The sequence below is a fragment of the Hemicordylus capensis genome, chromosome 1 (assembly GCF_027244095.1).
Source record: "Hemicordylus capensis ecotype Gifberg chromosome 1, rHemCap1.1.pri, whole genome shotgun sequence".
In the NCBI taxonomy this organism is placed as follows: domain Eukaryota; kingdom Metazoa; phylum Chordata; class Lepidosauria; order Squamata; family Cordylidae; genus Hemicordylus; species Hemicordylus capensis.
In genome coordinates, this window is record NC_069657.1 from 393,911,483 (window position 1) to 393,936,527 (window position 25,045).

Below are 25,045 nucleotides of genomic sequence, written 5' to 3' on the forward strand. Positions count from 1 at the left end.
ATTAGGCTACAAGGAACAGAATCTTTAGAATGAGGAAAGCCTGATGTATTTGTGTAGGTATTATGTATATTTTCTGCCATTGTATTTTGGGTCAGGATGGGAAAGGTACTGTTTCAACATTCAACCTTCCCATGGCTAATAAAATGCAAGGAATGAAAAGATCTCTCAATAGTTCCCACTGAACTCTTGGTTCCTTTGTCGTGAGATCACAGAGGTAGGAGCGAGCATCCATAGGTCTACAACAATTCTGTATTTGAAACTGGATTATGACTGTAAAGTTCCAGCCCCATTTTATAGTTTTCCCAATTAGGATCGGCTTCCTGACGTCATGCCTGCCCAGGATTGGCTGTGCTCAACTGACACTCAAAGGGAGCTACACACCCGTAGAAACTTTTTTAAAAGACTTTTTTTTCCAGTCTGAACTGCTTTAAAGGCTATTTCTTAGACATGCATATAGATCACCAACAACTCCCGCAGCCTAAGTAACTAACCAGAAGGAGAGACTCACTAGCAGGCAGCCTCCCCCCGCTCCTCCTCTTCCTCGTCCTGCGTGGGGCTATCTCCCCCTTAGCTTCCTCTCCCCAACAATGTTTTCCCACCCAGCGCAACAACTTTTTTGCTGAACTTGCCTCACATGGTGGAAAAGAGCTCTGACTCGGAAAGGCAGTGTATGGGAGAGCGGATCTAAGGCACTTTTTAAAAAAAGTTGCTTTTTAGGATAAAAGGGGAACGAACAGCACTCCAGGAACAACGCGAGCAGAGGGGAATTGCACCCACCACTTGGCAAAAGCAGGGACTTTCTTTGTTGGTTGTTTCTTTTGTTTGCATCGAGGGTCTGTGTGGAGGCTGCCTGGCTGCGCAGGGAGAGAATCCCCCTGTTCTGGAAATGGCTTGGCTCAGGTGGGCTTTCCTGCTGTGCGCCTGTGTCTGTTTGTCCCCAGTGTCTGAGGCTTCCGAGAAGGGACGACTGAGGACGATCACCTATGTGCTGCGCCCGGGTCAGTCGGGCACCTCCGGCAGCCGCCGGCAGAGCGGAGGGCAGCAGCAGCAGCAGCAGCAGCAGCGCACGTTCAATGTGGAGCTGAACACCCGCTACAGCGCCCGACGCAGCAGCACCTTGGAGCGAACTCGCAGGATGAGCAAAGCCAGCGGCAGCGGCGCCAGCGTGCAGCTCCGCTTGGGCCCCAGCGTGCAACTCCAGCGCAAGCCTGCCCAGCACACGCCAGCCTCCTTCAGCAAAGCGGGCAAGCTCGTCCCGCGCGCCAAGCTCCAGCTGCGCGAGAGCAACAGCAGTGTGCAGGTTCACCCCAAGTCCAATCTGCAGCAGCTGCAGGGGTAAGGCGACGCCGCCGCCGTGCCGCTCCTTTCCCACGTGGCCACGAACGAAGCTTTCTGCTCTCTCCAGAGAGCCCCTCGGAGGCTTTGATCGTCCATGCCTATCGGCTCGTGAACGCTTCTTTAATGCAACGCATGCTCAGTCAGTGCGTCCCGCAATGCCCCCTTTCCTTTCTCTTTCGAGCGGGTGAGGGCGGGTGCTGCTGTCTGGCTTGGTGTGTAGTCCGAATTGTACAGGGCCAAGCTGCGATGGCTCTGTACCTTTCCTGCCTTAGACCAGTCCAGGGGGCTGGAGTAGACCGAGTTTGTCTGGGAGCATTTGGGGCACAGGTGGTTCACGCCTGGCTGAAAGTGTGTGGATGGGAGAGGAAGGAAGAACCAGGTAAAAGACTTCGTCCCAGTTTGAGGATGTTAGGTTGGAGTGGCCTAGAGTCATGAAGTCATGGCTTTGTAGACAGTTGCTTTATGTGCGTGACATTGGTCTTTTCCTTGATTTATTTATTTATTTTTCCATTTTATATCCCGCTCTTCCTCCAAGGAGCCCAGAGCGGTGTACTACATACTTGAGTTTCTCATCACAACAACCCTGTGAAGTAGGTTAGGCTGAGAGAGAAGTGACTGGCCCAGAGTCACCCAGCAAGTATCATGGCTGAATGGAGATTTGAACTCGGGTTTCTCCGGTTTTAGGCCTGCACTCTTAACCACTACACCGCGCTGGCAGAATGAGGTTCAGTGGGGCAGAGGTTGAATCTCTGAAGTGGGAGCTAGGAAAAATCTTGATTTTGAGGGTATCCACAGAAATAACTATTGGGGAGGGCCTTAGGTCTAGTGGCAGCTGGTGAATTTTGGAACTGGTGGGTTTATAGTTGGGGTGCATGTGTGTCTTATAATGATCACACACAAAGCATATACCTCTTCATCACATCTGTGCATTTTTAGTTGTGCATGTGCATGCTTTAGAACAGGGGTTCTTAATCTTGGGTCTCCAGATGTTGTTGGGCTTCAACTCCCATAATCCACAACCAAAGGCCATTGGGGCTGGGGATTATGGGAGTTGAAGTCCAACAACATCTGGGGACCCAAGGTTGAGAATCCCTGCTTTAGAACACACCAGCCTTCACCCAGTAAATAATCTCAGCCACTCCCATCCCATTCAGAGAGTGCATTCTCCTCACTGCCAAATTACCAAACCAGGTGTCCCACACACCACTTCAGAGATCATAGCTACCAAACCACAGAGCAGTATCCCTTGACTGCTTCTCTGAATGAGTAGAATAATCTGCTCTTTTACCAGCAATATGTGGGTTACAGATATTGTACCTGAATGCATTATATCTGCATTATATAGTATTTTACACTTTGGAATTAGCCTGGTACCAGCAGTTTTAATTTTTCCATTTGACAACAATTCAGTAAGCCTCTAGAGAGAGGTACAACTTTAACTTGTGTGGCATTTCACTTAACTCATCCATACCTTGGTTAAATTTCATTGTAACCAAATTATTTTAAACATAAAATTGTAGTATTTAAATGTTTTATAAACAATGGCAAAATTAAAAAGTCTGATTTACATTTTACATTTTTTATTTTTTTTAAAATCATTGATTTTTATCCACTCTGCTTTATTATGAACTCCCAGGTCCACCACCTCATCTTCCACCTCTTCGTATCCCTCCATGTCACCTAAATTGCAATTGCACAACCACTTAGCCAGCCTTGTGCTTCCCACCTGCCAGCTCCACTTCCTTGTTTCTCCCATGCCTCTGTCTGAACCCCCTCCAGCGTTAATTCAGTACACAATAACCGCTTCCCACCCAGTACCGAGACTGGCCCTAAAATAGTGCAGATAAAATGGATCCCTGAAGTGATAATCTGCTCGTCTCCTTGGTGGAAGAGAGAGAAAGGCCTAGAAGCAGAGCAGCATGGGGAAGACCTTTGGGACAACCCAGGCAAGGGGAGGAGAAATGAACACATTTGGCTGAGGCCCAAGGAAGGCTGGAATGAGCTATTGGAAGCAGGGCCATGGTCAGGGCTGCACAACTTCTGCCCTACAGCCAGCGGTGTAGCTATAATTGAGTGGATGGGCTCAAAGAACCCGGGTCCCCCAGATCTACCCCCTCCCTATTTTCTTCATTATCTCCCTCACTCTGAGGGGCCACCAGGGAGAGGGGTAGACATGGGCCTCTTCTCCCCTAGCTACACCCCTGCCTACAGCTACAACTCCAATCATTCCCAGCCATGGTGCCCAGTAATCAAGGATAATGGGAGTTGTGGTCCAATATTTGCAGGAGGGTGGAAGTTGTGCAACCCTGCCTTAAGTGAAACACTGAAGCTAAAATGTAGCAGATTATGGTTAATAATGGTTAGGCAAACCTACGCCCCACCATGTAAATTGTCTTTGTATTTATGGGGTGTCCAGATCTTATAAGAACTGAAAGGGCCAATCAGAAGCAGCACTACAGGGGCAAGGGAACCCCCTGGACTCCACCCCATGATACCCATGCCTAATGTAGATATCTTCCAGAGTGATGAACCCTCTGCAGACATTATTGTGTGCACACATTTGAGAGTCTGTACACATGTACATGTGAATTACTGTGCATGTAGTCATTTTAAAAGTGAACCTCAGCACAGGTTTCTCAAATCCATAGTACAGTACAGATAGGAATTCATTCAACATATCATGTGAAGAACTACATGCGCTCACTGTACACAGTGTTTATGCATTGAACATAATGTGTGAATTAGGCTACATTGTGAAGACTATTTGAGTTAATTATAATTGCTGGAGAGGTAGGGAGCTATAGTATAGCCTGTTTGGGGCGTTCTCTGTACGGAAGCATCCCAAAAGAATGATAGAGTCCTTTAAATTATTGTTTATTGTTTGCTTTTTGACCATGAAAAAACATGTGTCTAGTGAAGGTAACAGTGCTCAAACTGCTAAATGAGAGATACATGGGACTTCATTAGGGCTGTTATGCAACTGAAGAAATCCTAGGGCTTTTCCAGACATTTTTGGCTTTTTAAAGCTTCTGCAGTACTTATAGGCTCTCACACACAGTCCATATGATTGTGTCATCTTCTGTATATTCTTCCTCATAGTATACTTCCCTCTTCTGGCCAGACACGAAGTATGGCCCTTGCCCTCTTTTCATAGCGCCCCCTACCAGCCAGCACTTGCAAATCTGCTTCTTTTAATGAAAAGGGGTGAATTTGTAAGCGCTGGCTAGCAGGTGGCGCTGTAAAAATAGTGCAAGGACTGTTCTCAGCATGTGACGAGAATGCTGAACCTCACTAGGAGGCAGCAAGAGAATCTACAGAAGACAATGCGAGCATGTGTATCTTCTGAGTCTACAGAAGATTATGCAAGCGTGGACGATGCAAGCAGGTGGACAGCAACTGTCCCTATCCAGCCTCAACACTGCATAACTCCAGTGGTTGTTGATTTCTAAAAGATGGGTAATGTTGCAAGTACAGAGCAGAGACATACTTGAGATAAGAGATGCATCTGCAGTTCAAGACTATGAGGGAGAACCATGAAGAAGATGGTTAACCCTGCTAAGTATGAAGGGTTAACACTGAACAAGATAATTTGTGAAGATGGTACTGCCCACATATTTGGCCCAAAATATTTTGGTGATGGTGCAGAAAATCCGAATCTGCCTGTTCTGTGCTAAAAATATAATAATATATAGACAATTGGCTGCCTTTTAACAGGACCTCAAAATCTGGTTAGCTGCTTCCACTTGTGTAGTAAGCTTTGATTCCCCCAAAATTCTAGTGCTAGCCTCGTTAGGTCTTTGCTTCCCTTTTGTCTTGGGCCAGCTAAGTAAGGCTGGGGCTGCTTTAGCCCCTTACAAGTTGTCTGTCTCTATCCTTCTGCCGCTTGGGAGGTTTAGCTGATTAGGGCTGGCCTTAGGGCCTAATCTTTGGGAAGGTGGTGAGAATGTAAACAGCAGAGACATTTGGGTGTCTGCACTCTTTCACATGCTTAGGCAGCCAAGAGGGATGTTCTTTTAGGTCACATGCAATGAAAATGAAGTAACCTCAGATAAAGAAACTGTCCACTCCCTGTTAGAAGAACAACAAGCCAAGGAAGACCGATTTCCTTCTGACAGGAGTTTGAGGCTGCAGTGCTAAAGAACAATGAACATCTATTCTTATTGGGTTTATAATTGCCTTCCCTGAGGCTTTAAACTTTTTTCTCTCCTGCCAGCTCCTAGCATTTATTACAGCAAGCAGGCGTCTCTCCTGCTTTTTCATCCCTTTCCCATTTCCTTCCCCTCCTCTCCTACTCTTGAGTTAAGAAACCATTTACAATACCATACAACAAATATTTATATACCTCTTTTCAGCTAAAGTTTCCAAAGTGGTTTACACAGATATAAATGAATAAATAAAATGGTTCCCTGTCCCCAAAGGGCTCACAATCTGAAAAAGAAAGAAAGAAAAAGAAACATAAGATAGACACCAGCAACAGCCACTGGGGGGATGCTGTGCTGGGGCTGGATAGGGCCAGTTGCTCTCTCCCTGCTCAGTAAAGAAAATCACCACTTTAAAAAGGTGCCTCTTAGCTCAGTTGGCAGGGGATATCTTTTGCAAAGGTCTGAACCCCCAGTGAAAAATAGTGTTGCTGTTGAATTATGCAGCAGCTGGGTGCAGAGAGCATTGCATTGCACCCAGCCTTTGATACTGTTGTGTGAGGGGCTGTGGTGAATTGTCTCCTTTCCTTACTGTTGCTGCAGGGTGAATGTCTGTGGAGCGCAGTGCTGTCACGGCTGGAGCAAAGCTCCTGGCTCTCAGAGGTGCACCAAACGTAAGTAGCCATGTGCTCAGGGTAATCTCTTTCCTACGGTGTGACTTTCACCATCATGGTTTAAAGCAAACTGGGGCTTCTGGTCCAGTGGTATGTGGTCAGTTAATGGCCTGAAGCACAGCTCCTGTTCATTCATTCCATATAGATATTCCTATTGGTAACTGCCCTGTTGTCAGATTTGGGGCATGATCAGGGAGCATATTCTGATCTCCTTTTGAGTTTTTAATCTATAAAACATGACAGACTAATTTAGGATCATAGGAAGCTGCCATATACCGAGTCAGACCTTTGGTCTATCTAGCTCAGTATGGTCTACACAGCCTGGTAGTGGCTTTGAAGGCAAGAATCTCTCTCAGCCTTATCTTGGAGATGCCAGAGAGGGAACTTGGAACCTAGATACTCTTCCCAGAGTGGCTCCATTCCCTAAGGGGAATATCTTACAGTGGTCATATGTTATCTCCCATTCAAATGCAACCAGAGTGGACCCTACTTAGCTAAGGGGACAAGCCATGTTTGCTACCATAAGACCAGCTCTCCTCTCTCCTCTTGAGTAATTTAATCAATAACTTCTGCGCCAGGCAGAATAATCTGTTTGAACTATTCAGTGTTCTCTCTCCCCCACTCCCAGTTTAACAAGAGCATCCTTTTAAGATAACAAGTTTGTATGCTTTTATGATTATCTATTTTGACCATGATATATTTCACACACACACACACACACACACAGCAGAATTGGAAACAGGTGCCCTATAAACTACTACCTTTTAAATATTTGTTTTCAATACGTTTTACTGGCGTGCCTACCTTTTTGCATGTATCTGTGTGTCACAGGGCAGCTTAGCCAGCAGGAATTCTCTAGTCCAGGGTTTCTTAACTGTGGGCCCCCAGATGTTGCTGGACTACAACTCTCATCACCCCCGACCACAAAGGCCATGTCTGGGGATGATGGGAGTTGTAGTCCAACAACATCTGGGGGCCCACGGTTAAGAAACCCTGGACTAGAGAATTCCTGCTGGCTAAGCTGCCCTGTGGCACACGGATGATACATGCAAAACCCTGCTCTAGTCTGAATCTTGCCTCTGCCATGAACCCATTAGGTAGCCTTTGGCAAGCTACTCCTTCTCAACTTCAGCTGTAATATGGGGATGATGATGATGATGATGATAAATAATATATCTTTCTGGATTGTTGTAGTGATTGCATCAGGGTTATACATGTGAAGTGCTTTGCACACTCAAAAAGTGTTATGGTTGGGGATGAGGCCTTAGTTCAGTGGTAGAGCATCTGCTTTCCCTGCAGAAAGTCATAGGAACATAGGAAGCTGCCATATACTGAGTCAGACCATTGGTCTATCTAGCTCAGTATTGTCTTCACAGACTGGCAGAGGCTTCTCCAAGGTTGTCCAAGTCCAAATCCCAGGTTCAATGGAAGCATCTCCAGATAGGGCTGGGAGAGACTCCTGCCTGGAACTGTGCTTCTAGTCAATAGACAATATTGAACTAGATGGACCAATGGTCTGACTCACTATAAACCGCCTTATCTAAGGTCAGACCATTGCTCCATCTTGGTAAACTTTATCTACACTAACTGGTAGCAGCGCTCTAGAATTTCAGATGGGGATATTTCCCATCCCTGCTCATTGTTGCCAGAGACTGAACATGGGACCTCTACATGGAAAGCATGTGCTCTACCACTGAGCGATGGCCTTTCACCCAACTGGTGTGATTAAGAAAGGGTTTTGCCCTTTTCCTTGCTTCTCTGGTTTGTCAGCTATTGTATTCTTATGTGGATAGGAAAGGAAGCTTTGCTAGCAGCTTTCAAGGGGTGGGGATGTATCATGAGCATTTGGGCCGGGTTGATGGTAGGTGAGAATGAACAGTGAGGCGATTCTCATGATCGCCCAAAAGTGGGCTAAGGGAGCCTAGCCTGCTTTTGGGCGATCATGTGCTGCAACGGGAGCTATGCGGCTCCTGGCAGCTAACCGCCCTAAATTACCCGCCCCCCCAGATGAGGTTAACGGAACGAGCCCTCTGTTAACCTCTTTTTGCTTGTGTGTTACTGTGGTGTGTGGCGACACATGAGTAGACCCCTGCCCGGGAGGCTGAAATCAGCCTCCAGGGCTCGAGGGTCTCACCAGAATGCCACGCGCGTTCACACGGGGCATCCTGGAACTTCCGGTGCCCCCGATCCCCGCAGCCTCTGCCAGCTCCGTGATGGAGCCGGCAGTCGTGTGGGCAGCCGATTTGGCCACCCAGGGCTGCAGGCTTGATCGTCTGCAGGGAGAGCGGGCTAAGCCTGCTCTCCCATCAGACCCAATTTAAGCTCTTCTCACTGATCGTGAGAAGAACTTCAGTGTCTAGCAACTGGATTGCAGAGGAGAAGCAGAGAGAAGAGGGTGAGAAAGTGACGGGGATGTTGTGATCCATGGGAGGTGCTGTGGCACTGATTCTCTGCCATCCAAAGGTTTTTGGGTGTAGCTCTTGGGTTTAACAGTTTTTGCTGTTTCTACTTTAAATGCTGTAGTGTGTTAAGGAGGAATATACATGGTAGCTGTGGCTTCTCTTGCTTACATGGAAATGTGTTTGAAAATAAATACATGTTCAGTGTTCAATACAATAAAGGTTTTGAAAATAAGTAAACCCAAAGTCCAACTTCCCCAGGCTTCCTCCCTGAAATCCTAGTTAGAAATTGGACAAGGAAAGAGTGGGCAGTTGTACTGCTGAAAATTTCATTTGAAAAGACTGGACAAGAGGAAGCTAGCACTGTTGTGATTTTCGTTAAGTAGCCAGAGACGCATCCAGATTCAAAGCAGAAAATCTGAATTTAGTCTCCAGTTGGTCCCAGGTGTAGGACCCAAAGGGCTAGTGGATGCTTCTGACTCTCAAGTACTGGCATAGTACTGCACTGTTTTGTTAAATAAAAGATGAGGGGCATGCATGCTGTGGTTGGATTTTTAAAACTCCCCTAAAAAAATAAAATTGTGCCAAGAAAAGTTGAAGCCTACAACCTGTATATATTGTGCAAATTAGCTGAATTTGCATATGGTTGCTTATTTTGTGTAATTCTGCTTCTGCTAAGCTGTGGGGAAGGGCAAGGAACTATGCAGGGCAGTGAAACCTCATCTGTACAGCACTGGAATCTCTGGCACCCCCACCCTGGAGAACACTCTTCTCAGATCTGGACATTTTATCAAACTGAACAATTCAAGGCCTTCTTTGCAGGCACAGAGGATTGAAATCTGCTTTAAAAATATTTTTTCAAAAGACAAGGTGCTATTCTAATGGTAAATCTGCACTCAGTATTGAATTCTGTACTTGTGTGAAGTTCGTATGAAAATATTTGAATATGCACAGCCCTATATAAAGGAAAATATGTGGCAGGTGGGAAAGGGCTGATTAACTATGCTTCACTTGGCTAGCATAGGATGCAGTTTTAGTTTGTGCTGCTGCAGTTAAAGCAGCCCTTGAGGGTCTGGCCTCCAGATGTCCCATACAGACCTTCATTTTGCAAAGGCTGAAATAAATGCTTCTGTTTGTTTCAACATTTACATATGGAAACAAATCCAATAAGGGCTGGATAGAATGTCTGACTCCTGGTATGCATACGGAAGTAGAAATATATAAAATATTTTTATTGAGGATAAATTGTCATCTAGCGCATTCCATTTCTCCCCAGCCAACAAATAACCCATCCTTAATGTGTAAAAAACAATGATTTTATGGATCTCAGCATCTGTCTCCGATGCATATGTTATTACAGCAATATGCTTGCATTTTGATGTGCATTCCTTGAGATCTAAGCTTAGATCAATTTTGAAGGTTTCATCCCTTAAATGTAAGAGGCAGTGGCTCAAGGAGACCGAAGGGATTTGTGCATCAGACCTTACTTGGGTCTTTCCCCTTCATCTCCTACAAATGCAGGGTTCCATAAATGCTTCACATTGTTTTCATCAAAATACGAAAATACTCTCCCCCATTTTTAATTATTTGAGATGTACTAAGTAAAATGTAGTTTCTAGATCATTAGCTGTGGTATTTTAGCTGTGGTTTGTTTCTAGGTCATTAGCTGTGGTATTTATATTATTGCTATTGTTGTTTTATTTATATACTGCTTTTTCAACAAGAATGTTCTCAAAGCAGTTTACATAGCAATAGAAAATGAGCCCATTTCCTAGAATTGTTCAGAGTCTTAAAAAAACAAACCACATACACACACGTGTCCTGCAACAGCTCACTGGTAGGGAAGGCTGTGCTGGGCTGAATAGGGACAGTTGCTCTCCTTCTGCTAAATATATTGGAGCCACCACTTTAAAAGGTGTCTCTTTGCCCAGTTAGCAGGGGTTATCATCCTGTTGTTGGGAGTTATTGATGGCAATATCCTAAAATTATAGAGTATAGAGTTGGGCTCAGATTTGGCTTTCTCTACAAAATAGGTGATTGTCAAACACTGAAAAAGCAGAAAGTCGGTAAGCAAGTTTGGCAATCCTTTCTGGAGGGATTATAGTTCGTGGTCTTCAAGGCAGGTGATAATCTAGACCAGGGCTGCACAAGTTCGGCCCTTCAGCTGTTTTCCCATCCCCAGCCATAATGGCCAATTGTTGGGTATGATGGAAGCTGTAGTCCAACATCTTCAGGAGGGCTGAAGTTGTGCAGCCCTGATCTAGACAAATTGTTAGACCACATTCTGATTTCATTTTGACACAGCAAAGCCACCATGAGGCAATGTTTTTCCATCCTTTTTCATGTGGTGAACATTTTTATGATGAGGTCTGATTTGTTGTTCTTCATATCCTGGAGACACACTGAAAAGCTAAACTTCTACAGGATGTTGTAAATAATACCATGTGGCTATGCATCCAGAAGTATTAACCACATGAAAATGATGGTGAAATTCAAACAATAATGTGAGAACTGGGCCTCAAACAATAACAGCTGAAGATGAACAGGAAAGGTGTGCATGTATGCGCATGTGTGCGCGCACACACACGCGCGGTACAGATCTATCACTGATCAAATGAGAAACTATGTGCTACCTTTGTAGTGTAGAGGCTGCTTGAAACATCTTTTGTGTACTGTCTTTTTGCACTGTTTTCCTGTCACTGCTCAAAATGTGGGTTTTCCAGTTGACCTGAGTTCTGAATCACTGGTGTATATTCTTTGTGCTGGAGTAGAAACTCTCTAAGCAATATGGAAGGATAATGAATGACTGGAAAACAGTGCACTGTTTCCAGTGCTCTGGAAAACATTCCCCATTTAGGCTGTGGAATGGAGAAGGCACCGAAGCGGTTCCAAATGTGTAAAACGTGTTTTAAAAGAAAAAAAGTACCGTGTAGTCCTTCCCTGAGACATCTGGCTTGACAATGCTGTCATCTTCTGCCGAAGCTAAGGAAGTCTGTGGCAGCTGTGAAACTACTGTTGTTCCCTGATCTGGCCTCCAAGGGCAGTGGCAGAAGGAGTACTAAGTCTCTGTGTTGGGTCCCACAGTCTTTGATGGATTTGTATTAATGAGATGTTGGATGTATATTAGGGAATGGAAATATGCTGATCTTTGAAATAGTCTGAATTTGTCATGTTTTCAGTTGTTTTACTGTTTGTTTCAGTAAGCCAATATAAAGAGCTCAGACTTTTGATAAATGTACTGATAACTCTTAATTTTTGTATGATTTGTAGAAAGCAAATTAATTATTGTTCTGTAGAAACAAATTGATTCTTCAACTTCCTTGTAAGACAGGTAAAATTCCCAATTGTTTACAGATGGAGAAACAGAGACAGACAGGTTAAGTGTTGCCTTGGGCAAGTCAGAACTCATTACCGCAGCATGGATTAGCAATCAGAAATCCTTAGCTCTGTGCTCAGTATGTTAGTCTATGTCACCTTCTGTTTTGCTGCTTTAAAAAAATGTCGAAAAGTCCTTGAAAAAGTGTTTTTATGTAATAATACACAGTATTATTCCTCCCCCAAATGTTGGAAGGATTGGTTGATTGATTGATTGATTGATTGAATGCCATCAAGCTGGGGTCGACTCTTAGCGACCACATAGATACATTCTCTCCAGGATGATCTGTTTTCAACTTGGCCTTTAAGGTCTTTCGGTGGTGCATTCATTGCTGTCATAATTGAGTCCATCCACCTTGCTGCTAGTTGTCCTCTTCTCTTTCCTTCAACTTTCCCCAGCATTATAGGGAGCTGTGACTTCGCATAATGTGTCCGAAGTACGATAGTTTGAGCCTAATTTGTGCCTCGAGTGAAAATTCTGGATTGATTTGTTCTATGATCAGTTTGTTTTCCTGGCTGTCCATGGTATTCTCAAAAGTCTTTTCCAACACCAAAGAGAAAAAGCGTCAATGCTTTTTCTATCTTGCTTCTTCTAAGTCCAGCTTTCGCATCCATAGAAGAAGAATACCATGGCTAACTTAGGACCTCTACAAATGAGTGATCTGAGAACGAATATTGTATGATGATTAAATCAACTGAAAAAATATCTAGATTCATATTATTTTTAGCCTACTTTCCTTAAGGAAAGTAAACCTATGAGATCACTCAGCTCTGTGTACATGTTTGTGGTAATGTCCTCCACCCCAATTCAAGAAGATAGACATGTGAACATTTGAGGCACAAGTGGGCTAATTTTGTGAGCTGACTAACCAAATTTGGTACAGTTGTAGGGACAAATAGAGACACCTCAACGGCATAGTTTGTGATGATGTCATCCATCCCAATTCAAGATGATGTAATGTGTGAACATTTGAGGTGGAAGTAATGTAAAGATGGTAATTATCAATTAAGATTATAGTGAAAATAAAGTAGGCAGACTAGTTCTTACCAGAACTTGTTTAGTATAGATGTAGTCACTGTTCCCCCTAAGGCATGCACATGTGCACACACTCACAAGTTTTTGAATCAGGAAGGCCCCATTCTGAATGCAGGTGCATACACACTGCCTTGATACTGCCACCCAGAACAAAACTCATTCCACACAGAGATGAGAAAAAAAATCGAGGGACCACTGGATGTAATGTAATTGCTCTTTGAGGAAATCTATAGTTACTCTTCTGATTGCAGCAATGCAAGGATAAGTGGTACAGCATATGTAGGACAGTCTTCTGGTTGTGGATGTTCTGGGTCAAAGCTCTGTCTCTTCCTCATGGTGCCTGGCTTGCTGCTCTGCTTTCTCTTATTCATTGCCCCTGCTAACTGGGCAAAGAGGCACCTTTTTAATGTGGTAATTCTCTTTATTGAGTCGGGGGAGAGTAACTGGCCCTATCCAACACCAGCACAGTACCTCTAGTGACAGTTGCTGATGTCTGTCTTATGTTTCTCTTTAGATTGTAAGCCCTTTGGGGACAGGGAGCAATCTTTCTTATTTATTCTTTCTTTCTTTCTTTCTTTCTTTCTTTCTTTCTTTCTTTCTTTCTTTCTTTCTTTCTTTCTTTCTCTCTCTCTCTCTGTAAGCTGTTTTGGAATCTTTTGTTGAAAAGCGGTATTATAAATATTTCTTGTTGTTGATGCCCAGACAGCAAGTTGTTTACCAGCAATGAAGCAGCAAATCTCTCATTCAGTGCTGAGTAGTGTTGCCATTTTAGAATTCCCAGACAGCTCCAGCCCCCTGATATATGTTTGATCACTCCATATGTGTGTTTAACCTTCTAAGATTGGTGAATGCTTATGTTCATTAGTCCAAGATGGTTGCATTATAAGGGGAGCAAGTTGTTGGCAAAGGGAGCAAACCTCTCCATTATCAAAGTTCCCATCTCCAAAGTCATTCTTAGTTCCCATCTCCAAAGTCATTTCGTTTTTACACATCCTTCCTGGAAGGAGCTCAGGGTGGCATGCATGGGTCTCCTTCCCTCCATTTTTTCTTCATGACAATCCTGTGAGGTAAATTTAGGACACTGGAGGTCCCTACTTTAATAGAGATCTTCATTTCTACAACTTTGGAGCAGTGTTCTCTCTAACTTTTTCATCTGTGTGTGGAATGAGTTTTGTTCTGGGTGGCAGTATCAAGGCAGTGTGTGTGCTTGTGCATTTAGAGTGGGACCTTCCTTATTCAACTAGAGTGGGATCTAAAATTGACTGAGTGGACATCAAAAACCGTGTGAGCACACATGCACGCCTTAGAGGGAACACTGCTTTGGAGGAATTTGCTGGCTCTACAGTAATAGAAATGACCTCTTTGCTAAGGTCTGGACAGAAACAATGAATGGTCAGACCAGATGAGGAAATAGAAACTAAATGTCATGACAGAGAGCCAATATAATGATGCCATTTTGTAAAAAAGTGGTTTGTGCTTTTTTGTAATACCACAAGTCTACTTAAGTCAGCTTGATATGGCTTTCACCACATGAGGGAGAAAGCTTGCATTTGATCCATTTTCTGTTGGAGGAGAATTCACACTGACAGGTGTGCACAACATTTGACCTGTTAAGTCAAATGCACCCCACCAGCCATGCAACCCACCAGCTTCAATAAACTTCCTCAGTTTACTAACTGCCTGGAACTTCAAAAACAAAGGGATTGTTAATCACTTGGCAGGTTTAGCTTGGTAGATCACAAATAGTGCTGCCCTGCCCTAGGGTAACTCATTGCAGAATGCTATGGACAAATACAGTGATGCTGAGAACAATAACTATAATTGGACAACTATTACATAATAGGAAGATGAGATCATTGTTGGGATCCAGTGTTGTAATGTATATGTTTCTAACACCAGAAGTGTTTCAGAGTACAACATTTTTAGTGGCTTGAATAGCATTTGCACCTCACTAGGACATTTTGCCATGTTGAGAGTAACTTGAAAAGATCCAAAGAATTATTTATTATGGTGCTGTGTTGTCTGAAATTGCAAAGTTGGTTTTTTTTGTTTGGTTAGGCGCACAAGACTAAGAATGGCAGAGAGAAGGCATTGCTTTTGCTTCATTCCCAGAGGTCATGTTTACACAACCATGGATGTCACTACAGGAATGCGTCAGATGTTTTGAAATGGGCCAGCTAAGAATTCCAGCAATGACGCACAGTTTTATTACATGTGTATTTAGGAAAAGAATTCCCTTTGCCTTCGCAGTTATGATAAGGGCAAAGTCTGTATGAAAGAGATAGAGATACTTGTAACATTTCTTCTTCTTGTAATATGAGTTATTGATGAGTTCCCCCCGCTCTCCCAAAGGAAGCTGGCAAGATATAGGAGATTGTTCACCTCCACGAATGCGAAGATACTCCAAAGCATCATTATGTGAAATTTGTACATTTGATTAATAATTTGTGCAGAACGTATTCATTTTCCTGTTTTTAATGGCTGGGAAACATACAAGAGTGTTGAGTAAGCAGAGAAGCTGAAAAGTGCAAACCTGAGTAGGAAGATGGAAGAAAACTATCATTGAGGCTGCAAGCTGGAAGGGAGTGGACTGGCAGCTTTAGAGGCTGGGATACCCTCTGAGCCAGGGAGGTCAGAAGTGTGACTGGCACGTAAGGGCTGAGTTACACACACGGTTTTGATCTAACCAGACAAATACATGTCTGTTGGTCTCTCTTATCTGTTTCAGTAGTGTGAAGTGGCTGTAATACTGCTGAGTTCATTTGTCCCAGATTTATACTACTATGCTAATAATAACTGAGGAAGAGATTGATCCAGTGATTGCATGAGGGACTAGGTTATTCAAATAAACCTAACACAGAACTTGATGTTAAGGATTAAATTCTTCTATATCCTTGCAGAAGCTTTATGCTTAGATATAGTCCGACATGATCCCTCAAAATAAATTTAGCTATTTTGTCGCATTCCTCACAAGAGTCTCCAATGCATTTTAATATCTAAATGAAACCGCTGGGAGAGATCATCCGGAGATTTGGTGCAGGGTGCTATCAGTATGCGGATGACACCCAAATATATTTCTCCATGTCAGTGTCATTAGGAGAAGGCATAACCTCCCTAAATGCCTGCTTGGAGGCAGTGATGGACTGGATGTGGGATAACAAACTGAGACTAAATCCAGATAAGATGGAGGCACTTATTGTGTGAGGTCGGAACTCAGGAGATAACTTTGATCTGCCAGTTCTGGGTGGAGTCACACTTCCCCAGAAGGAACAGGTACACCATCTGGGAGTGCTTTTGGACCCAAATCTCTAACTGGTGTCTCAGGTTGAGGCAGTGGCCCTAGGTGCATTCTGTCAGCTTTGGCTGATATGCCAGCTGCATCCATTTCTTGAGATGAATGACTTCTGAACAGTGGTACACATGCTGGTAAATTACAGACTTGACAACTTCAGTGCCTTTGTACTAGGTATGTGCATAGATCTGTTCCTCAGAACAGGTCTGAACGATGGATGGTTTGCCCGGTTTGAAGGCGGGGCGGGACTTTAAGGGCGGGGGAGGATGCTCTTACCACTCCTGCTGCATTTCCCACGCCAGCGCTGCACAAGAAAATGGTCCGGTGGGGCAGCAGCATACTTCCCTGCCTCCCCCATCCCCTTGTCGGACTGCAAGTGACAGGAAGTACCCCACACGCATAAACCGCCCAGAGACAGAGGTTTGGGGTGGTGTACAAATATAATAAGTATATAAAACAAAATAAGATAACTGTTACCCACAAAGAGATATTGAATTGACACTGTAGCTTAAAAACAATATATTTTATGCTACAACTATGAGAGTATGCATCACTAAATTACAGTTTTGTTTCTATATGAATGAGCCTGTGTAAATGATGGCAGAACCCTTGGGTTCATGCACTTCTTTATCCTATCATGTGCTGCGATTCTTTTTCTGCCTTCGTGATTTGAGGCAAACCATAAGCTGCCATTTTGTCCAAACCAGCAGACCATGGTTTGTGCTTGCCCTGAAACCAGGTTTGTTCACTAAGATTGAAAAGCCAGTGAGGCGATTCTCACGATCGGCCAAAATCGGGCTAAGGGAGCCTAGCCCGATTGCCAAGCGTGAGAACCACTGGGCTCACGACCAAGCCAGGTTTCTCCAAAGTGGGTGACCTGCTTCTGCAACCCTCCCTTAAACGGGGTTAGCGGAGCAAGCGCTCTGCTAACCCCGCTTATTTGATCGTGTATTGCTGTGGTGCGGCTACGCACCATGGCAACACACGAGCAGACTCCCCGACCAGGAGGCTGCAAGCAGCTTCCCAGGCTCGGGGGGTCTCTCCAGGTTGTCCCATGTGTTTGTGTGGGGCATCCTGGAAATTCCGGAGGCCACACGACCCCCGATCCCCGCACGCCCTGCTGGCTCCGTGATGGAGCCAGCAGTCATGTGGGTGGCCGATCCAGGGCTGCAGGAATGATCGTCTACGGGGAGAGTGGGCTAAGCCCGCCCTCCCCGCTAACCCCCTTACAGCAAGTCTCACTGATCATGAGACTCACCTCAGTGTATTGTTTAGAAGCATTAGTAGTTAGATGCTTTTGAACTTTGGTGCTGGAGATGACATTTGAGGATACTATGGACAGCCAGGAAAACAAACAAATGGATAATGGAACAAATCAATACAGAATTTTCACTCAAGGCACAAATGACCAGGCTCAAATTATCATACTTTGGACACATTATGTCCCTTGAGAAGCTCAAGGGAGCATGTCCCAGCTCCCTTGAGAAGTCCATAATGCTGGGAAAGTTGAAGGAAAGAGAAGAAGAGGATGTCCAGCAGCAAGGTGGATGGACTTGTTTACGACAGTAATTCATGCACCACTGAGAGACCTTAAAGGCCAAGGTGAAGACAGATCATCCTGGAGAGTTGCTAAGGGTCGACGCCCACTTGACGGCACTTAATCAATCAATCAATCATACCAGTGAAACCTGTGTTAAAATCTTTGCTTAGCCCCAGTGTTTAAATAACTGAGAGATAGTGGCCCAAGGTTACCCAATATCAATCTCATTCATGTAGCACTAAACCATAGATTGTTGTCAGTGCCTGAACCATCTCTATACAGTCCTACAGAATGATATGGCAGCCCTCTTGATTGATCAGTAGTGACCTTCTGGAAATGTAAGCCTTTGAGATCAGTCCCAGGCCTTGCCTAAACGACAGGCTCTCTGGCCATTCATTCAAGAGCATGTTTCTTAGCCCATCATCTTGCTTTTAGTCCTGCCCTGCTCCCTGAGCATACATTCTTTGAACAGAAATGCTTTATGTGCAGTTGTTTGAAGCAATACACAATTTTTTTTGAAGTTATGGTTAATCTTTTTTATTATTAGGATCATGATAACCCTCATTTCCCTTTTGCCCTTTTGAAATCAAGACATACCCTTTTATAAGGCTAGCTTTATTTAGCCTGTGGGTGGAATACTGTTCCTTAATATGTGATTAGCCTCTTCAGAGTGAGTGCTGTACTATATCTTCCTATGTATGCCTTCTCTCTTCAAATGAATGGATTCGAATTTCATGCCGAGGCTTGGAATCTTGCTGCTTCTTTTGTAATTGAGAACCTTGACCTCTGAGTGGAATTGGGGCTCATCTGATACAGATGCTTATGCTAACCATCTAGTAATGTCTGTAACAGGACAGGTTCACCAAGGGTTTTATGCTAGTATAAACTCTTTTGCCTTCTTTAAGTCATCTGTATACCATCCATGTCTTGTAATATGCAGTTTTGGGATAGCTGAGAGCAGCAGCTGCAATTTACAAGTTTTTAGGCAGCCATTTACAACCCACTACACAACTCATAATTGCTTTCATCTTTGGGATCAAGTTGTACAATTCCTAGACAACCGCTAAGTGCTTTATTCCCAGAAGTAGTAAGAGGAGCTGTAGTGGGCCATATTGGCAGAAGTAAGTGGGGTAGAGGAGGACACGTGTGCACACACATACAGCTTAGGTAGGCCTCTGTGCTGTGACTTCCTGCTGCTGCTTATTCTGCTTCTTCACTGCTCTTTGATGGTGCCAGATTGTCAGCAGCAGAGAAAGGAACATTGAAATCCCATTGACCAGAGTCTTGGAACCTCTATTTTAGCCTACTTTCCAATAGAATAACGAGATCACCCAGCATTTTGTGTGTCTGTGTGTCCCCCTTATCAACTTTGCAACACCTGGACCAATATGAACCAAATCAGGTACAGTTGTAGGGACACATAGTGACACCTCAATGGCGTGGTTTGTGATGATGTCATCCACCTCAATTCAAGGTGGCGGATGTGTAAACATTTGAGACACAAATGGGCTAACCTGTTAACTAACTGATTGGAAGTAATTTGCTACAGCTATAGGGACATGTAGGGATGCCCTAATGGCGTAGTTTGAGATGATGTCACCCACCTCTATTCAATATGGTGGACGCGTGAATGTTTGAGGCACAAGTAGGTTAGCTTGTGGTATGTCTAACCGATTTGAACCAAATTTGCTATAGTTGTAGGGGCACATAGGGACATCTCAATGGTGTATTTTGTGATGATGTCATCTACCCCAATTCCAGATGGCAGTCACATAAATATTTGAGGTGCAAATGGGCTAACTAGGGGACTGTCTAACTGATTTGAACCAAATTCAGTACAGTTGTAGTGAGTGACACACAGGGACACCTCAATGGCATAGTTTGTGATGACGTTATCCACCCCAATTCAAGATGGCAGATAAATAAACCTTTGAGGCACAATTGGACTAACTTGTGAACTGCCTAACCAATTTGAACCAAATTTGCTAAATCTATAGCGACACATAGGGATGCCCTAATAGTGTAGTTTGTGATGATGTCATCCACCCTGATCCAAGATGGCAGATGTGTGAACTATTGACGCACAAGAGGTCTAACTTGTGGACTGTCTAACCAATTTGAACCATATTGGGTACAGTTGTAGTGAGTTACACACAGAGACACTTCAATGCTATAGTTTGTAATGATGTCATCCTTCCCAATCCAATATGATGCAATATGGTGAACAATTTAGGTGCAAGAGGTCTAACTTGTGGACCTCGATTTGAACCAAATTTAGTCCAGTTGTAGAGGTAGTGAAAGGAAAGTAGGCAGATTTGTTCTTACTAGAACAACTTGTCACTGTCAATTAACACACAAACTGACATGGATTTGTTTTGTTTGAACACATGCTTTGCATAAGATGAAGGGGAGAATTTTCTGTGGACTCTAGAATCCACATAGCATTAAATAAATCCAATGATTCAGGACTAATTTCCAGCCCAGCAATAACTTTAGGGCTGCAATTGTATGCATATTTACTTATGAATAGGTACCACTGAATCCAGCTGTGTAGGATGCTGCTGTAAATCTGTTACAACCTTGGTGTAATTTGCACAGTCTCACATCTTATTGGACATTTTTCAAAAATAAAGTGTATTTTTCATTAGCGTGGTGGGGAAAATCCATCTTCCTTCTGAACTAAATTGGACTCTAACATTTTGTCATTCCTGTAATAACTGCACTGAAAAGGCAGCTAGGAATTGCCACGAAGACACAATGCAGCTTTTTCCTCACCTGTTCCCAGTGAGCACATAAAAACAATTTGACTCAAATTTCTTCTTCTAACATGTGAATTAGACATGCTGCCACTTGTTTGTCTGTTGGAACCAGATAGTAAAAGAAGAAAGTTTTGTGAAGCACTTCCTCAGTTTATTCTGAAAATAAGAATCGGCCACAGATTGATTGATTAAGATACAGAGATTTTTCAAAAATACTGCATGCTTTTATAAACCCAGTTATATGTAACAATTTCATCAAGGTTTGGAGAAAATTAATTAATGTCGATAAAACTCCTCTAAAATTACCATAATGTGGCTGTATTCACACAATCACAGTGATCCTGGTTAAAGAGATAACTTAACTCAGGATAGCTGAGCACGGCAGAGCTGATTGTGAGAACCCAGAATTTCCAGGCAGTCCTAGTCAGACCACTGTGGCTAACCTGCATTTAACCAGGATAACTAACCAGGGCCAGATTCCAGTTGTCTAGCCTGGTTTGATGTGGGTTAACCACAGTAGAAATTCTGGGTTCTCACAATCATCTCTTCAGTGCTCAGCTGTCCTGGTTACGTCTTTAGCCAGGATTGCTGTGATTGTGTGAATCACAATCATAGCTGTAGATTTTCCTCTAAAGAAAATAAATAGCTCTGAGTCTATTGGATAAGGCAAAAGATACAGGTAAGGATTAAAACCCCTTTCAGTGGCATGGCTCTGATCTAAATTGTTTGTCTCCTTTAGTGCATTTGCTATTTGCTACACATACACACTCAAAAGATCTAATCACAGATCTCCCAATGTCAATATGATGTCTAATTTACCTCACTCTAGATGCAATCCACAATCTGGATCAAGTGAATAGCAAACTTCCCATTGATTGTGATGGGAAGGACCATTGATTGGTCCTGGGGACCAATCTGGCTGCAGCATTCTGCACCAATGGCAGTTTCCAGACTATGTACAAAGGCAGCCCACGTAGAGTGCATTGCAGTAGTCAAGCCTGGAGGTTACCAACATGTGCACCACTGCCTTAAGGTCACTCACTTCCAGGAAAGGGTGCAGTTGGTGAACCAGCCAAAGCTGATAGAAAGCACTCCTGGCCTCTACTGGAGGTATCAGAAAGAGGGTTGAGTCCAGAGGTACTCCCAAACTGCGAACCTGTTCCTTCTTGGGGAGTGTCACTGTCATGGCTCAGACTTCTGACTCAGAAGAGTCAGAACAGGAGGATTTGCCTGCGAGTGAGATCTCAGAGGCACAGCAACAGGATTTGGCAGGGAGACCAGACTCTGGAGCTGAGGATTTGCAACAGCTGCCAGAAATGATTTCTGATGGGGAGGAGCCTGGGATTTCACCTGTCTTGAGAAGGTGTCTTAAGAGGCAAGCTCAGTGGCAGTCACGCAGGTGCAGGAGATCACAAGAGAGGAAGCCAAAGTGCTGACTCAGGGAAGCCTGATTGGTTGCTGGTTCTCTTGAGCCATATATATTTAGCAATTGTTCAGATGCTGTTTGCAACTTTTGCTGGCGGCAGACAGTGTGCTATTTAAATTCCAGACTTTTCCAAGTTCCAGTTTGGCTTGTTTATGCTTTCCTGCTTTGTTCTGTTAATTGCTTGTTCTGGTGTCATTCCTTGCTTTGTGTTTTCTTTTCACTTATTACTCAGTTATTGTTATAGCAGGGTACCTAGTTCAGTTCAGGGAACTTAATTCATTTACTATTTGCTTTGTGAGCCTTTTCTTTTCTTTCTTGCAGTTTCACTGCTGCTTTCTGTTATCTCACAGGGGAATGCTGAAGGGGGTTGTAAATCCTGTTGGGTTAGCCGAGCTAACAGATTTACAATAGTCACCCCCATCCATAACTGGCAGATCCATCCCATTTCCCGAACTGCAGCTACCTACAATGAACAAATTCCGTCTTGTTTGGATTCAGTCTCAGTTTGTTATTCCTCATCCAGCCCATTACTGCCTTGAGGCAGGCATTTGGGGAGGTTATGCCATTGCATGATAAAGCTGGCATGGAGAAATAGATGTGGGTGTCATCAGTGTACTGATAATACCCTGCACCAGATGCCCTGATGATCTCTCCCAGCGTTTTCATGTAGATGTTAAAAAGCATTGGAGACAAGATGGAGTCCTGAGGGACACCATACAAATACTCTTGCTTTGTAGAGTAGCATTATCCAAGTAACACCTTCTGAAAGCTGACAGAAATATGAGCGGAACCACTGCAAATCAGTACCCCATACGCCCAGTCCCCTTAGGTGATCCAGAAGGATACCATGTTCGATGGTATCAAAAGATGCTGAGAGATCCAGAAGGCCTCTTTCTTATCTAAACTGGTGATTTATTTATTATTTATTTATCTGCAGTATACAGTATATTGCAGTAGAGTACTACTGAAAGAAAATGAACAGTTTCAGCATGTTGTGAATTGGCAGGGACCAATAGCTCTGTAGAAGAATGATTTAAATCATTATTGCAAATGCTTGTGAACCGAGTGTTAAAACTATTACTTAATAATAATTTATGTACATAAAATGTTTAAAAGTTTTGTCCACAATATTATAATTTTAAGTGATTCTTCCTTCTGTTGCATTACTCTCAGGAAAGTTACATTACATCTTGCCAAGTTTTTATTTTAGGATATGTGTTACATAGAAATGTCCTAGCCAGTTAATCACTGAAGCTGTGAGAGATCTGATATACACATGGAACATGCACAAACAATAATTTTCTATTTCATTGCAATGTTAGGAAAAGGTTCACCTCTATTGTTCATCTTCTTTAAGCTTAGTTAATGGAGAATAGGTCAGTCAATGGCTATTAGCATGATAGCAAAATAAAACTGTCATGTAAAGCACCTAGAAGAACAGGCCCTGCTGGGAGTGAGCCAGCATGGCTTCCGCAAAGGTAAATCTTGCCTCACCAACCTTTTGGAGTTCTTTGAGAGTGTCAACGAGTGTGTGGATCAAGGTGATCCAGTTGACATAGTCTACCTGGACTTCCAAAAAGCTTTTGACAAAGTTCCTCATCACAGACTCCTGAGGAAACTTAGCTGTCATGGGATAAAGGGACAAGTACATGTGTGGATTGCTAACTGGTTGAAAGACAGGAAACAGAGGGTAGGTATAAATGGAGAGTTTTCACAATGGAGGGAAGTAAGAAGTGGGGTCCCCCAGGGATCTGTACTGGGACCGGTGCTTTTTAATTTATTCATAAATGATCTAGAAGCAGGGGTAAGCAGCGATGTGGCCAAATTTGCAGATGATACCAAACTCTTCCGGTTAGTGAAATCCAAAACGGATTGTGAGCAGCTCCAAAAGGATCTCTCCAAACTGGGGGAATGGGCGACAAAATGGCAAATGCAGTTCAATGTTAGCAAGTGTGAAGTGATGCACATTGGGACGAAAAACCCCAACTTCAAGTATATGCTGATGGGATCCGAGCTGTCGGTGACGGACCAGGAGAGGGATCTTGGGGTTGTGGTGGACAGCTCGTTGAAAGTGTCGACTCAATGTGCGGCAGCTGTGAAAAAGGCAAATTCCATGCTAGGGATCATTAGGAAGGGGATTGAAAATAAAATGGCTAACATTTTAACGCCCTTATACAAAACTATGGTGCGACCACACTTGGAGTACTGCGTACAGTTCTGGTCACCACATCTTAAAAAGGACATTGTTGAACTGGAGAAGGTACAGAAAATGGCAACCAAGATGATCAGGGGACTAGAGCACCTTTCCTATGAGGCAAGACTACAACACCTGGGGCTTTTTAGTTTACAAAAAAGACGACTGCGGGCAGACATGATAGAGGTCTATAAAATCATGCATGGTGTGGAGAGAGAGAGATTCTTTTCCCTCTCACACAACACTAGAACCAGGGGTCACTCCATGAAATTGATTGCCAGAAGGTCTAGGACCAACAAAGGGAAGTATTTTTTCACACAACGCATGATCCACTTGTGGAACTCTCTGCCACAGGATGTGGTGACAGCCAACAACCTGGATGGCTTTAAGAGGGGTTTGGATGACTTCATGGAACAGAGGTTTATCAATGGCTACTAGTCGGAGGGCTGTAGGCCACCTCCTGCCTCAAGGGCAGGGTGCCTCTGAGTACCAGTTGCAGGGGAGTAATGGCAGGTGAGAGGGCATGCCCTCAACTCCTGACTGTAGGCTCCCAATTGGCATCTGCTGGGCCACTGTGTGAAACAGGATGCTGGACTAGACCTTGGGCCTGATCCAGCAGGGCTGTTCTTATGTTCTTATGTATAGTAGTAGTATATTTCAACTAGGAACCCACAACGGGGAAGCCATCAAATTTATGGCTCCTCACTTGTGAGCTCCCAGAATAATCTATCTGGCACTGTTGGAAGCAGAATACTGGTCTAGGCAACTGGGCAGAGGTGGAGCAAGACTAACTTACCAGTATTAGATCTACTGTTATGCACTCCTCTCCTTTTCTCTGTGAAACCAGAAGGAACTTGTGGTAAGACTTCTTCT

At 43.8% G+C, this 25,045-nt stretch overlaps 1 protein-coding gene across 6 annotated transcripts in view; it reads left to right on the forward strand.

Annotated features, from left to right (window-relative positions):
* The first annotated feature begins 464 nt into the window (after positions 1–464).
* The window catches only part of LTBP1 (latent transforming growth factor beta binding protein 1), a 348,387-nt gene continuing 323,806 nt past the window's right edge, over positions 465–25,045 (forward strand). For 2 of the 6 annotated variants that reach the window (XM_053303824.1, XM_053303841.1), the window contains exons 1-2: positions 465–1,335; positions 6,081–6,151. In XM_053303824.1, the coding sequence (XP_053159799.1) occupies positions 887–1,335; positions 6,081–6,151 (520 nt within the window). In that variant the 5' untranslated portion in view covers positions 465–886. The remainder of the gene's footprint in view (positions 1,336–6,080; positions 6,152–25,045) is intronic. The other 4 variants (XM_053303859.1, XM_053303867.1, XM_053303830.1 and 1 more) reach the window with 3 other exon arrangements.